This window comes from Microtus pennsylvanicus, chromosome 10, assembly GCF_037038515.1.
Source record: "Microtus pennsylvanicus isolate mMicPen1 chromosome 10, mMicPen1.hap1, whole genome shotgun sequence".
NCBI lineage: Eukaryota > Metazoa > Chordata > Mammalia > Rodentia > Cricetidae > Microtus > Microtus pennsylvanicus.
The window spans coordinates 106,781,006-106,796,482 of record NC_134588.1 but is presented as its reverse complement, the minus strand read 5'-3'; the positions used below and the strand labels follow the sequence as shown (position 1 = coordinate 106,796,482).

The following is a 15,477-nucleotide window of genomic DNA, read 5'->3' as shown; positions in this document are numbered from 1 at the left end:
AGACCTATAGGCATAATTACAAGCTTGCTCTACGAAGAAGAAACAATGTCTTAATATGTTTTATACCATTTATTTCCTTTATAATGTTAAAATGTAATATTCCTACTGAGTTAGTTTCATTTCCCATTCTGAGACAAATTCCTGATAAAAGTATCTTAAGGAGGAAAGAGTTTATCTTGGCTCATTGATGGGGTGGACAGGTCACCAATGCAGAGCTAGCAAGGGTGCACGGGGTGGACAGGTCATCGGGCAGCGTGGATGCACGGGGTGGACAGATCACCACTGCAGGGGCAGCGTGGATGATGGGGTGAACAGGTCACCACTGCAGGGGCAGCGTGGGTGCACGGGGTGGACAGGTCACCACTGCAGGGGCAGCGTGGGTGCACGGGGTGGACAGGTCACCACTGCAGGGGCAACATGGGTGCACGGGGTGGACAGGTCATCACTGCAGGGCCAGCATGGATGATGGGGCGGACAGGTCACCACTGCAGGGCCAGCATGGATGATGGGGTGGACAGGTCACCACTGCAGGGCCAGCATGGATGATCGGGTGGACAGGTCACCACTGCAGGGCCAGCATGGATGATCGGGTGGACAGGTCACCACTGCAGGGGCAGTGTGGATGATCGGGTGGACAGGTCACCACTGCAGGGCCAGCATGGATGATGGGGCGGACAGGTCACCACTGCAGGGCCAGCATGGATGATCGGGTGGACAGGTCACCACTGCAGGGGCAGTGTGGATGATGGGGTGGACAGGTCACCACCGCAGGGGCAGCGTGGATGATCGGGTGGACAGGTCACCACTGCAGGGGCAGCGTGGATGATGGGGTGGACAGGTCACCACTGCAGGGGTGGCATGGATGATGGGGTGGACAGGTCACCACTACAGGGCCAGCATGGATGATGGGGCGGACAGGTCACCACTGCAGGGGCAGTGTGGATGATGGGGTGGACAGGTCATCACTGCAGGGGCAGCGTGGATGATGGGGTGGACAGGTCACCACCGCAGGGGCAGCGTGGATGATCGGGTGGACAGGTCACCACTGCAGGGGCAGCGTGGATGATGGGGTGGACAGGTCACCACTGCAGGGGTGGCATGGATGATGGGGTGGACAGGTCACCACTACAGGGCCAGCATGGATGATGGGGCGGACAGGTCACCACTGCAGGGGCAGTGTGGATGATGGGGTGGACAGGTCATCACTGCAGGGGCAGCGTGGATGATGGGGTGGACAGGTCACCACTGCAGGGCCAGCATGGATGATCGGGTGGACAGGTCACCACTGCAGGGGCAGTGTGGATGATGGGGTGGACAGGTCACCACCGCAGGGGCAGCGTGGATGATGGGGTGGACAGGTCACCACTGCAGGGCCAGCATGGATGATCGGGTGGACAGGTCACCACTGCAGGGGCAGTGTGGATGATGGGGTGGACAGGTCACCACTGCAGGGCCAGCATGGATGATCGGGTGGACAGGTCACCACTGCAGGGGCAGCGTGGATGATGGGGTGGACAGGTCACCACTACAGGGCCAGCATGGATGATCGGGTGGACAGGTCACCACTGCAGGGGCAGTGTGGATGATGGGGTGGACAGGTCATCACTGCAGGGGCAGTGTGGATGATGGGGTGGACAGGTCACCACTGCAGGGCCAGCGTGGATGATCGGGTGGACAGGTCATCACTACAGGGCCAGCATGGATGATGGGGCGGACAGGTCACCACTGCAGGGCCAGCATGGATGATGGGGTGGACAGGTCATCACTGCAGGGGCAGTGTGGATGATGGGGTGGACAGGTCACCACTGCAGGGCCAGCATGGATGATCGGGTGGACAGGTCATCACTGCAGGGGCAGTGTGGATGATGGGGTGGACAGGTCACCACTGCAGGGCCAGCATGGATGATCGGGTGGACAGGTCATCACTGCAGGGCCAGCATGGATGATGGGGTGGACAGGTCATCACTGCAGGGGCAGCGTGGATGATGGGGTGGACAGGTCACCACTGCAGGGCCAGCATGGATGATGGGGTGGACAGGTCACCACTGCAGGGGTGGCATGGATGATGGGGTGGACAGGTCACCACTGCAGGGGCAGTGTGGATGATGGGGTGGACAGGTCATCACTGCAGGGCCAGCATGGATGATCGGGTGGACAGGTCATCACTGCAGGGCCAGCATGGATGATGGGGTGGACAGGTCATCACTGCAGGGGCAGCGTGGGTGCATGGGGTGGACAGGTCATCACTGCAGGGGCAGTGTGGATGATGGGGTGGACAGGTCACCACTGCAGGGGCAGCGTGGATGATGGGGTGGACAGGTCATCACTGCAGGGGCAGCATGGATGATGGGGTGGACAGGTCATCACTGCAGGGGCAGTGTGGATGATGGGGTGGACAGGTCACCACTGCAGGGGCAGTGTGGATGATGGGGTGGACAGGTCATCACTGCAGGGGCAGCGTGGATGATCGGGTGGACAGGTCACCACCGCAGGGCTGGCGTGGAAGATGGCATGTTAGGCAGCTTTTGCTGACATCAGGAAACAGAGAGGAAGGCAGGATGACTTTTTCTCTCTTGTTTTTTATTGAGTCTGGGTTGTTCGCCTATGGGACACACCTCAAACCTACATTTGTGTTTGCTTTTCCTCTCTCAGTTAGGTTTCTCTTCAAGCCTTCACAGATACACCAAGAGCTGTATTGCCTCGGTGATTCTAAATCCAGTTAAGCTGACAGTGGAGATGTCTCATCGTTCTCAAGTTACAGATTCAGGAATTCAGACTCAGAGAAGATATCGCGTAAGCCCATGCTCTTCAACTAGCTAAAATGCTTAGGTCAGTACCAACGTCTGTCACTCACAGGCTCTGCCACCTTGCTCCTGTCAAATCTCAGTTTCCTCACCTATAAAGTGGGGGCAGCATCTACCTTGTGGAATAAATATCGCAGATATCCATCTAATCCTGGATGAAATATAAAAGTCATAATTCTTGTCCACTTTATAGCCTCAGACTAAAGAGGACGTGAAAATCTAAAGGAGACCACAACTGCCCAGCAATGCCTTGTACTGGTATCTGACAGTGTCCCAGGAAGCCAGGGGCAGCAGACAAGGAGGAGCACGCTGGGTCCCTTTGTCACCCGAGTACCTGGCATTCAGGTGAATGGGTGAACCCTTGAATAAATAACCTTGCTTTTGACTCTAACTCGTTATAACCTTCCACAAACCCTAGGATCTCTGGGACTCAAGCTTTCAAATCAATCAGCGTTTGAGTAATGCTCTCTCCCTGGGAGACCGACACAGACACGCAACAGTAGAAACGCAAAGCTAGCATGGATAACGGCTAGGTGGCACAGCCACAGTGCAAATACCGGAAGGAACACCCGTGAGCCTCTTGCCATTTACGAAACTTCTGGCAATTCCATGTTTGCTTTGGTGTCATATAATCCGGACCTATCTGTCTCTTCTCAAACGGTTTAAGATTTGTAGCACATTGAGCCATCTATCGGCCTCTCCAATCATTCCCCAGGCAGGCAGGTTTCAAATAGTTAGACCCGAGACCATGGGGACCTTGAAGGATGTCACCAATTTAGTCAGCTCACAGAATCCATGTGTATGGGGGCCACACTGACACTCAGCTTCAAACACGTGGTCTGTAGAATCCAGAAAGGTCTGAGCTAGTTAAGTACCAAGATTCCCTTGATATCCCAAGGAGGTGATAATCACTCACCTGATTCAGAGAAATATCTGCAGTGGTCATCTAGAAAACACGTACGCATCTATTTCCTGACAGCTAGAGTGTAGTACCTGTGATGGTGTGGTTCTGTCCTCTGCCGGTGTAGACCAGCTTCTCCTCCGTGTCTAAGGAGTACTCTGTAACAATCCCATTTGCATGTTTGGGTAGACTTCAGGACAACGACAAGGAATTGGAAAAGGACTAGGCCACTGGTGTCTGAACCTCTTGGGGTGCTGTGGGAAAATAAAATAGTCTAATTTTAGTTTACTTTCTAAGTCAAACTTTTCAGACCCAAACTAATAAACCATGGGCTGAAGCTGTAGTCCCATGCACAGAAGTGTTCTTGACTTGCAGGCCGCTTGTCAGTGATTGCTTTAGGAGCAGCGCTAAAGAACTGTCCTAAATTCCTGAGGACTCACATCTCTGCTGGATGTGGAGTCCTGACTCTAGTTCACTTGACTGATATGTTGTTACTTCATCAAAAGTATTGTTCACCCATTGTGTCCTCCTGGGGCTGAGCCTGTTAAAGCAGATGAAACTGTGTGCCAGCTTGTCAGGGCACAGGATTCGAAATGGGCCACACGGTGAGTGTTTTTGTACCGGAATGTTTAAAGAACTTTCCAGCTATAGGAGTGGTCAGAACGTGGACAGCTAAATTAATTGCATATTGAAACTACACTGTAGTTGTTGAAAAAATGTATTTACACACTAGCCAATGAATTGAAATCATGGAAAATTAAAGACAAAACAAAAACTAACCGGAAACAGAAATATCATTCTGTCTATGAGACATGGCGCCTTGGAAACGAGGTTTGGGAAATGTACACATGATGACAAGGGCACTGAACCAGATGAGCGGGCAATCGCTTGGTGAAATGGTTGGGAAGTAGGTGTGAGGGGCACCAGGCAAAGTCAGGACAAGGAGGTGGAGAGGAAGCAATGTGAAAATTCCCACAAAGGCTGGCAGAAATGAGTATAAAACAGGGTGATAGTGGTGTACCCCAGAAAACACAATCTCACGCTGAGAGAGACGATGCCATCTCAGTAAACTAGACTGGGGATAATGGTGTACCACAGAAAACGCAATCTCACATAGGGAGAGACTACGGCATGTGTTAGGATGAGGATGTCTTACTGGCAGCACAGATGGGGGACTGCACTCTGGTCTACAGAGGCATAGAACAGAGAATAAAGGGTCTCAAGAAGGATTTTACAAAACCCTTTGTCTCATCACTGTGCCATCATATTGGCTTCTGTCCGCCTTCTCTCTCTGTGTGTGTCTCTCTTTTAACTGCCTCCTATGCAAATGGTGTTTGTGAAATGATATCAAAGGTGAAAAGGGCAAAAGGAGGTTTTGGGGAAGAGAGGGAGGGAGGGAAGAAGGGAAAGAAAGAAAGAGAATGGAAGGAGGGAAGAAAAGGAGAGAGAGAGAGAGCATTTGCCCAAGTGAGCATGCCTTTGCTGGCTAACTTTTGCTATAGCGACCAAGCTTTCAAATCTAAATAACTTTCCTACCAGGCAGCTTACAGCAAACAGAAATACAAAGCAACCACTCTTTCTGCATTCTGAGAGCTGGCATCTCTTGAAGAGATGAGTTTGGAGTCCTGAAATGTTTCCTCTTCCCCAGTGCGTGTTTTCTGAAATGTTAATTTAGACCAACAGTTTGTGCATCCCAGGTAGTGAGGCTCAAGTAAGGAAAAAGGGGAAGGGGTGATCGATTGTGCCTCAACTAGCATCTGGAGGTTCTGTCCTCCTGAATTCATGGTTGCCCACACTGGTGTTTAGCAGCTGAAAGAGACCATGGAAATCAACCATTTGATTCTCAATTTCATACTGTACCACACAATCAATTCTTTTTAGTCAGACTGTCTCTAGATTTACTTCTGAGCCATAGTAAAATGAGGACGCTTTCATTAATCTTTCAGATGCTTCATATTAATGACAAGGCTCTTGCATGAACAATGTAACAGCAATTAAAAAGCCCATTAATCTGCATTACAGCTATTAAAGATGCATGTCATTAAAGGCTATGGGGTTTGATTCATTTTCGCACCCCCCCAAAAAAATGGGAGCAATTATGGCCTGGCAATGCACTTTGTCATCAAATTAGGTCGGGGTTTTCCAGCAAATGGCCTCGCAGCATTTAGCTCTTCTCCTATTTTATTATTCATGACTGAAATGTGGAAGTCGAGACCTTTGAAATTACTTTACCTTCTTGTGGAGTGGGGATGCTCAATGCCTGTGAGCTCTCGGCACAGCCTGCCCGAGAACAAGCCATCAGAGTCGCTGCATAGCTCTGGAAGGGATGCAGTCCTCTCAGTATGCCTAGGATAAAAGGGGGACACAAAAGGTTTAAATGTTTGCTGGAGCATCTACAGAGAGCTCCCCATGAGTATGTGGGGGTGAGAAGTGAGAAAGAGACAGAGAGAAAAAGAAAAAAGCACAGAGAGATACAGTGACAGAGAGATGCAAACCCACGACTCATAGCTCTCACAGTCCCAGTGAGAAAATGCTTGCGGAGTATAGAAGGGGAACTCATGGGCAAAAGCCTCCCACCCACTCATTGCCAGGACAGTGCTAAAATAGTATTTGGTGGTCATCACGCAGAGCAGCCCATATCTGCAGAACGCTTCATTACAGGGCCTGGACCGCCCACAGAAACAAACACAATCCAATTTGCCTGAGCCTGGCCATTTTCAACCAGATTTCACGGAGGAGCCCCCGTACAGTGCTTGTTAGCACACTTTAGAAAATGCTCCTCCCAAGTGGGGCTCTGCTATTTCAGTGGTAGGATACACAGAGACAAACTGTGTGGTAAGCAAGATGTATGCAAATTCACACAATGGAACAATTAGCAAATTGGATAATTATGCTTTTGTGCTTCTACTTGTAAAATTATTAGTTTATTTAATTAAGACACCTGTCTCAAATGGAAGCATCACATAGGGAGGCATTGAATTAACCAGGCTTCACGGGAGATGTGTCAGATTTGTTTGACAATGGAAAGTACACATAGACATAAAAATGTCTTTTGTCTACTGACATCCATAACCAAGGAGAAACTTCTTACTAGGTGAGCCCTACAAGTTAAAGAAGTCTCAGGAATACAATGCATGTGCTTCCTCTGGTTTTCTCCTGCTGAAAATCTTTGATTCAAATGGTAGAGACTGTTACCATTCTTTCACAAAGGTCATCCCTCTTTTTATAAACCCTCATTGGCTAAGCCTTCAGTACCTCAGAGAATATATTACTGTCTCAAGGTAGCAATACTGGTGTGAGATTATACCCTTCAAACACTTTATTATCTGTGCTTATACATTCATGTGTGTGTGCATATGTGTCTGTGCATGTATGTACATGTGGTTTGTATGTGTGTATGTGTTTGTATATGACTGTATATGCATGTGTGTTTGTGCATGTATATGTATGTGTGTGTGCTCATGCATATGTGTGTGCTTCTGAAGATTAGACATCTTTCTTAGCTGTTCTCATCTTGATTTTAGAGAAAAAATTTTCTTGTTTACTTGGAAGTTGCCAATTTGGTTGGACCACCTAGCCAACGAGTCTCCAAATTCCTCGTGTCCCTACTTTTCCGGCAGGGGAGGAACAAACACGTGCCACTGCCGAGTTATCTCCTCAGCCTGACTCAAGCACAGATTGAACAGATGTGCATCTGTATTTGCCCTCCCCACAGAGAGTGTAACGACTGGAAAGAACGGAAAGAAGGGATGAGCAAAGACAGGAAGCACCGGTTTGCTTTTGCATCTCCTCCTTGCCCATGATCCTTAGTGTGCTCCTCTTCATCTCAGTGGCTGCACAGGTATCTCCCCACATGGATCTATTGGAAAATACCCAGCCACATGGCACCCTCTTCTCAGTTTGTGTCCAAAGGAAGCAAGCTAACGAGCACATGCATGCGTACGTGCATGCATGAGTGCACACACGCCGCATACACATACACCAATTACAGGTTGGGCTCCTCCTAATTTTGAAACTACATGTGGCACAATCCCTACATCCCTCTTTCCTTCAATCCTGACACTGGTACTCTCATTTCCTCTGGCATACGCCAGTATCTATGACCCATATTTTCAAGCAGGTGCCTCTCATCCCATCCATGCTAACACATCACACTTTCATCCATATTATAAACCAAGCTGCCATACAGCTGCTCAGGTTAAGTTGCCTGGTGAACTGCATGGACCTGAGAAAGTTGTTCAGACCTCTGTGCCTGAGTCTTCTCCTATCTACATGGATAATCATCTCTGCCTTGAAGAAGAGGCTACAAGAGTGGTGTGTGTGTGATGGGCTAGTTCAGTATTTACATCAAAACCTTACTATGAAGATTTAGCACCTCAGGCATGGAGCAGCCTCAGCTCCCAGCTATCTGCACAAAGAATACTAGTGTAGAATGGTTCTAGTCTAACTCATGCTACGGCTGCAGCTCAGCTCCTGACTCCATTGCTTTCAAAAGACTGTAATCTTTTCAAGATAAATAATTGTCTCTAAAATCCCAACCCTTAAGCCATCTTCAGGCATTCCCTGCACTTACTGGATATAGGTTCCTTCTGTGGCCCTGGTACCACTGGAGCGCCCTGAGCTCTTCACTTTGGACAGCTTCTCTCTTTCCTTGGTTCAGTCCACATACTCCCAGAGTCCTTTAAGGACATGTTGTCTGACTGAACTAATTCTTCAAGTCTCTCTCTCTCTCTCTCTCTCTCTCTCTCTCTCTCTCTCTCTCTCTCTCTCTCTCTCTCCTTCTTTCCTTCCTTCCTCCTTCCTTTCCCTTTTTTGACCTTGCTAGTCTATCAGGCCTCATTATGGAGAGAGCCTCAGAATCTCCAGACTTTAACTGCCCCAGTGCTCTGGACCTGCAATCCCACCTGCAGGCTGAGCTTCCCCATGTGGCATCCCATGGCAGTGTCCCCCTCAATCTGTTTCAGTCTACTGGTAACACAGATAGAGTTGTCCATTTCTTTTTCTTTGCAGGGCTTGGGATGGGTCTCAAGATGCAAGCACACCATGCAATTGTATCTTTATTTCCATATCTTTTTAAAAGATTTATGGTTATTTTAAATTTCATTTCTGCATGTGTCTCTGCCTGGGGATATGTTCACATGTGTGCAGGTGTCTGTGGAGGCTGGATGAAGGGGTCTGATCCTTTGAGCATGGAGTTGTAGGCTTTTGTGAGCCACAAGCAACATGGGTTCTGGGAGGTGAACTAAGCAAGATCAGTACATGCCCTTGACCACTGAACCATCTTTCCATACCTATGTGTTCATGTGCTTATAGGGTGTGTACATGATAGTCTATGTATGCTTGCATGTATGTGCATGGTTTAAGCACGTGTGTGTGTGTGTGTGTAAGCCGGAAGTTGATGTAAGGCATTTTAGTCTATCATTTTTAACCTAATCTACTGAAACAGGGTATCTTACTTGAACTCTAGCTTGATGACTCACTAATCTAGTTAACCAGGATCGGCCTTTGGTATCCAACTCTACCTCCTGGCCACTGAGATCATACAGAGGTGAGCTGCTGCACGTGCCTGACATTCACATGGGTGCTAGGGATCCGAACTCAGGTCTTCATGCTTGTATGGTGAGCTCTTTACCCACTGAGCCATCTCTCCATCTCCCTAGGTTCCATTTTCCCCCATTTCTTAGTACTTCTATCATGAAGACTTCTATCGTGAGACTAGACAAATTCTAGTCTCAAAATGAAAGCATTACCATGAAATATGTCTTGGCATGTCTAGCTTTACAACTCATCTTTCCTGTTGGGAAGTGAGACTCCACTGTGACTGTACATAGGAGATAACTTCCATGGAGGAATTCGCATAATACCAGGCCAGTAGGAAGCGAGTCAGGCCCCAGAGAATGGAACTTAAGTTGCCAACATGAGCAAGGCATGCTGGGATACGAAGCGACCTGTGCATCATATCAATCATGTAGCACGTGACAAAAGCTGTCTCTCACAGATGGACATCCTTAGTGGAGACAGGGATGTTGACTCAGAGAAGACATAAGGTTGTATCGTGCTTGATGACACATGGTTCCTACATAGGAATATCTGTTAGGTATTAAGGTCATCACTGGGGAACTGCAGATGACCAGATTTACACAAGGATATATTGAGATATTATATCTCCTCAGATCATAACTGAAGCACCTTTGTGGAACTTCAATCGTTTTATTCGCTTTTCAGGAAAGGTTCACATCACTAGGGAGGACCACATGTAACCGGATTCCAAAGTGAGCTTCAGAGTTTTGCTAGGCCCAGCTTATTTGTATGAGTCTCTTTGTATGCATGTTGTTCTGGTTCCATCTTGTTGCTATGACAGACACTGTGACTAAAAGCTTGTCATGGGGAGAATGACTTACTTCAACTTCCAGGTGACAGTTCACAATTGACTGCCATCAGAGCAGAAACTCAAAGCAGAAACCATAGAAGAAAGCAAGCTGCATGCTGGGTAAGGTAGAATTGTGATTAACTATCTTTCCTATACAGCCTGCACCACCACTGCCCACCACTCCACCCCTGCCTAGGGAATGGTGCTGCCCACAGTGGGCAGCTAAGACAGTTCCCATCAGACATGCTCACAGGCCAAACTGACATAGACAATTCCTCCACCAGGGCTTGAGTCAAGTAGACAATTAAGGCTAAGAAGAATATACATATATCATGAAATTCCTCCACTTAGTGTCCTTTTTACTTAAGGGCTTTGCCATACAGCAGTAAAGTTTTCTTAAAGTTCTCAGACTTGAGGGTTTAGAAGATGCACACTCTATTCCGGGGATCCAGGGGGCCTACTTAATTAAAGAAAAATGAAGGATAGTCACTCTTAACCTCTCAGCAAGATACTTTCTCCAGCTTTATGCTCTGTCAGAAAGGTTTACCAAATCGTGTTATATTTCCTAGAAAAGACTGGAGACCTTAAAGGACCATGGAGAGAAACTAGATCCCTCTTCAGGCCATTTATCAAATGTGTCCTGTTCCAAGTGGGTGAGACAATCATACAGAATCAAGAAAGGAAGCTACAAAATGGAGACCATGGAAGAAAAGCAGAGAGGAGAAGAGAACTGAATTTGGGGAATTTGCCAACTTTGGATCCCTGGTGGCAAGTCTGCATGACTTCTAAATCACACTTTTAAAAAATGTGCTATCCTTTGCTAGGCTGGTGCACATTTCTTCTCCAGCTCCAAGGGGGATTGCCCATTACACTGCATCTCCAAGATGTAAAGTGTCTGTCAAAGTGTCTAAATAACTTTCCCCAAATATAGACTAGGAACTCGAGAAAGGGGCATAGGCTAACTATTCAGTGTTCCTGCCTTCATGTCTGATTACTGTTCAGCATGAGCCACAAAGGAAGACTGCCCATCCATAATGCAAGTCCTGCTCTCTGGGACAGGTGCTGATTGCCTTTGCTCCCGTGTGGGGAACTCCCCTGGATCCATTCAAGTTGATGCCTATAAAACACTGTGCTAGCAACAAAGGCAAAATGCCTCTCCGAGTCTAAGTAAGTAGCCCATCTTAAATCCAGCTTTGTTGATCCTTACGTGATTTTCCAAATCTTGCTTTGAATATCAAGGTAAATACTTATATTGTCTCCAGAGAAAAACATAGTGATAATCGACCTTAAAAAATTATGCTGTCGATATTTCTTCTTTCAGCCTCTAGAAAAGAGGACTGAGAAGATGATTTATTTTTTACAATGTTTTTGATGCAAGAGATGTTGAAGCTAGCAGGACTGCAGTGATGGCAGCCACACACAGATGCATGCAGAAGCAGTGACCACAGACATGCTGCATGCATTGAGGCATTTGTGTGATTTAGACCTGTGGGTCTAAGATGACGGATGGCATCCTTGTTTCATACAGTGATTGCCCACTCCGACCCAAAGCAAGGTAGGGATGGAAAGGTTAGTTTTTTAAGCTTGCACTTCCAGGTCACAGGCCACCATTGAAAGAAATCAAGGGATAAACTCAAGGCAAAACCTGAAGGCAGGCCTGCTTGCTATTCTGTATAGACCTTCAACAAACTCGCTCCACAGCCAAACAAGTAGAATAGGAACAGAAAGGATGCTCTTTGCCAGTTGGTTATCAGGCCAACTTACACTTTCCTAAGCATTCTTACTTAGTCCATTACCTCCTGATTTAAAATTATACTGCCCACAATGGGAGTGGCTACCCAGCATCCATAAACAATCAAAGCAACATGCCTGCAGACTAATCTGATTTAAACAATTCTTCAAGTGAGTCTATTTTCTCAGATGAATCTAGGCTGTTAAATTGACAGTTAGATCCTAGCAGGACAGGAGGCTTCAGTCTCTCTCTCTCTCTCTCTCTCTCTCTCTCTCTCTCTCTCTCTCTCTCTCTCTCTCTCTCTCACACACACACACACACACACACACACACACACACACACACGTGTATGCACTACAGTTTACCTAAAGTGGACACTTTCTGGTTCGCTGAGCCAGTGGAGCTTTCCTCCCAGCTCCTACAAAACACCAAGTAATATAAAGTTGGACAGAGTTACACAAAGAATTCTAGAGAGAGAAATGTGTCTGTAGAGGAAGGGGCCAACCCGTTATGACAGCAAAGAAGTAGATGCCAACACTGTGAACTCGAAGTGGGTCTCAGATGGATGTCCTTGTGGGGGAACAACACTGAGAAATCCTTTTCAACTTGAGTGTCCCATTCACTAGGCAAGTGACCTCTCAAACTTCCTTTCAGCCACAAAAGTCTCTGAGATTAGAAAATGGCCCCAACCATGTCAGAAAGCCTGCAAGTCTTTCTTGATAATGGAAGAAGGCAAGCTGAAGCAGCATTCAATAAGCATAAAGCAAGCATTATCGATGTCTTAAAAGTGTGAGTGTCCCATGAAGCTTAGGAGCATCAGTGTGCGGGCCTGGATTGCTGGCCCCAGCAGGGCCCTGAGTCTCACTCTAAGCGATAATGCATTGTGCATTAATGCCTGGCATTGAGATGTCCTGACATACCACACCAGGGGAGTTTGAAGTCAAGTACAGAGTCTCTTCAAAGCCCAAGCTCTCAAGGAAGGGCTGGTACTTTGTTTAAGGGAAGGAACCCCATCCAGGTAGGGAGGAGAGCTTGTGCACAGAGAAGCCGCAATGTCAAAGTCACCCCAATGACTCCCAGGTCAATGAGTGCAGAGGACGTGTCACTCTTCTGCTGCTGTCGCAGTGTCCCTGCTGATAACATGGTTGGCGGGGACACAACCATGAGAGCCCGAGTTCAAGCCCCAGATAGGCCAAATCGACCCACCCTACAGACAAACCAGGTGTGGAGGCAGACTTTGTAATCCCAGAGCTGGGGCGACCGAGACAGTGAACCCTTGGGGCTATCTGGCTTGCCAGTTGAGCCTACTTTGCTAACTTTAGAACAGTAGAGATCCTGTCTTAAAGACAGTGCCTAAGGAAGAACAGTAAGGTAATCCTATAGCCTGCACATATACACACTGTACTCATGCAAACACACACACTCTCTCTCTCATGCATGCACGCACGCGTTCTCTCTCTCTCTCTCTCTCTCTCTCTCTCTCTCTCTCTCTCTCTCTCTCTCACACACACACACACAAGCACTCACTCTCTCACTTGCTCTCTCTCTCATGCACGCACACACGCTCTCTCTCTCTCTCTCTCTCTCTCACACACACAAGCACTCACTCTCTCTCTCATGCACGCACACACGCTCTCTCTCTCTCTCTCTCTCTCTCTCTCTCTCACACACACACACACACACACACACACACACACACACGCACACAGGCACATACTACAGTTTACTGAAAGTGGACACTTTTTGGTTCACTGTGCCAGTGGAAACTTTCCTTTCAGTTCACCACCAATGCCCCCTGCCTACACTGTATCTTTTGACTGATAGACAAGTATCTCCAACACTAGACTGATTTTACCAAATCTTTCTTTCCTTTGCTCACCCCCCACTCCCGCAACGTCAAAGGCTGCAAAGAGAACTATGAGCAATTGGAGGCAGCCTGGCTCCCTTGGAGAACATTCACGTGGGGCTGCCACGAGCTGGGCCAGCTGCAGTGCCTCTAATAGGAGCCCAGCCAATGCGCCGGGAAACAGAAGAGCATGGGAGGTGGCTTTGACATTGAAATTTTATGATTAACTTTTTGACTCAATGTCTGCAAGTCCAAAGGCTCTGCCAGCAAAAATAACCTGAAACCAAAGCAAGATGGCAGCCATCCTGGAGAAGAAATGGAGGACCGAGCTTCTATTTCCATTCTTCAGCCGATGCCTCTCCCTCCCCCACCCACCCCCAGCTGCCAAGCTATGTGTTTGGCGAGCATCCACTGTAATCTGTTCTCCTTCATTATGCTAATCTGTGGGCGGAAAGATTTCTGTCATCTTCGAATGGCTTGTACAGCAACGGTAAACACCTTGGCCTGTCTGTAATTGGACAGGTGTCTGCATTGATGTCACCCAGCTTTTAATTCAATTAAAGACCTGGCTGCTCTGCTCTCATTACCCACTCATTTCTGTTGCATTTTTTAGTCTGGTGGTAAAATCCGTGGATGGCATTGTCTACCCCGAGTCTGAAGCCAGTGGACTCCCTGCAAGGATCATGTATGATGCTTCAGATGGGATGTTTGCATGTTAGGAGAGAGGTAGCCAGAACAACATGGAGAGTTTATTCTCTCTCTCTCTCTCTCTCTCTCTCTCTCTCTCTCTCTCTCTCTCTCTCTCTCTCCTCTCTCTCTCTCTCCCTCTCCAACTCTCTCTCTCTATCCCCCCATGTCTTCTTTTTCCTGACCATAATAAGGAGCGGACACACAGCTACAGAAAAGCTGTCTCTCACTTCCTCTCCCTGGGGCTTCCCTCCATCTCCTGAGAACTCAGCCGAGTGCCACGCTCTGATTTATTTGCTGGCATTTCACATTTGGATCAAGGATGCGAGGGTGGGCCAGAACAAGGCACTTATTAAGAGGGCCATCTGGTAAGGGACATCACATCGGCTGAGCCGCTCATCGCTAGGGACGCAATGGAAGAGGCTGAGCAAAGGAGAAGACAAGGGGACAGTTTTTGCCTTGAGACGCTGCCATGGCACTGCTAAAGTCTAATTCTCAAGTGTATATCCGAGCCAGCCCAGTAGATGGATTGGAGGGAGGGAGTCAATCCAGCATGCAACAAATTTTGCACACTATAAACATCCCCTTGGAAACAAAGTTCTAACCCAGACATTTTGACACATTGACCCAAGAAACTATATAATGACACTTGTTAAGTCTGGATGATAATCCACTAGTCTAGAAGAGATATTTGGAAATGTCCACAGATACTTCTGCTTCCTCTAGTTCCTAGTATGCTGGGACTCCTGCAACTGTGGTTGTCAGTAGCACGTTAATTCACAAGAAGCCGATGGGAACACAGGGCTGCTGAATACTCAGCCTCAAATGGGACATTTGCATCTCCTCTTCCAAGGCTCGGGGAATTTGGTTCAAAGATGACTATTCTATATAGTAAACACAGACTAATAAAACATAAAAATAAGACCCGATAGCATTTATAAAGTAGCGTTCGTCTTCAACTGACTTGAATAATGGAATAGCCACAGCTCTTCCCCACACCTAAGCAATTCTTAGAAAAAAAACCTAATCTTTTCAACAGTCAATCTCTTTCAAATGAACTTTGTGGCCTAGTTTAGAACTCCTGGGGAGCATAAGTGATCGCACACCTTGGATCCAAGACTACGCAGATTCTGATGT

The 15,477-nt window shown here is 47.6% G+C and overlaps 1 protein-coding gene across 1 annotated transcript in view; it reads right to left on the bottom strand.

The window, feature by feature from the left end:
- The window catches only part of Ush2a (usherin), a 663,496-nt gene that overhangs the window by 363,762 nt on the left and 284,257 nt on the right, over window positions 1-15,477 (bottom strand). Inside the window, 2 exon segments of the mRNA XM_075987373.1 lie at window positions 3,798-3,959; window positions 5,938-6,051. Of these exon segments, the coding sequence (XP_075843488.1) occupies window positions 3,798-3,959; window positions 5,938-6,051 (276 nt within the window).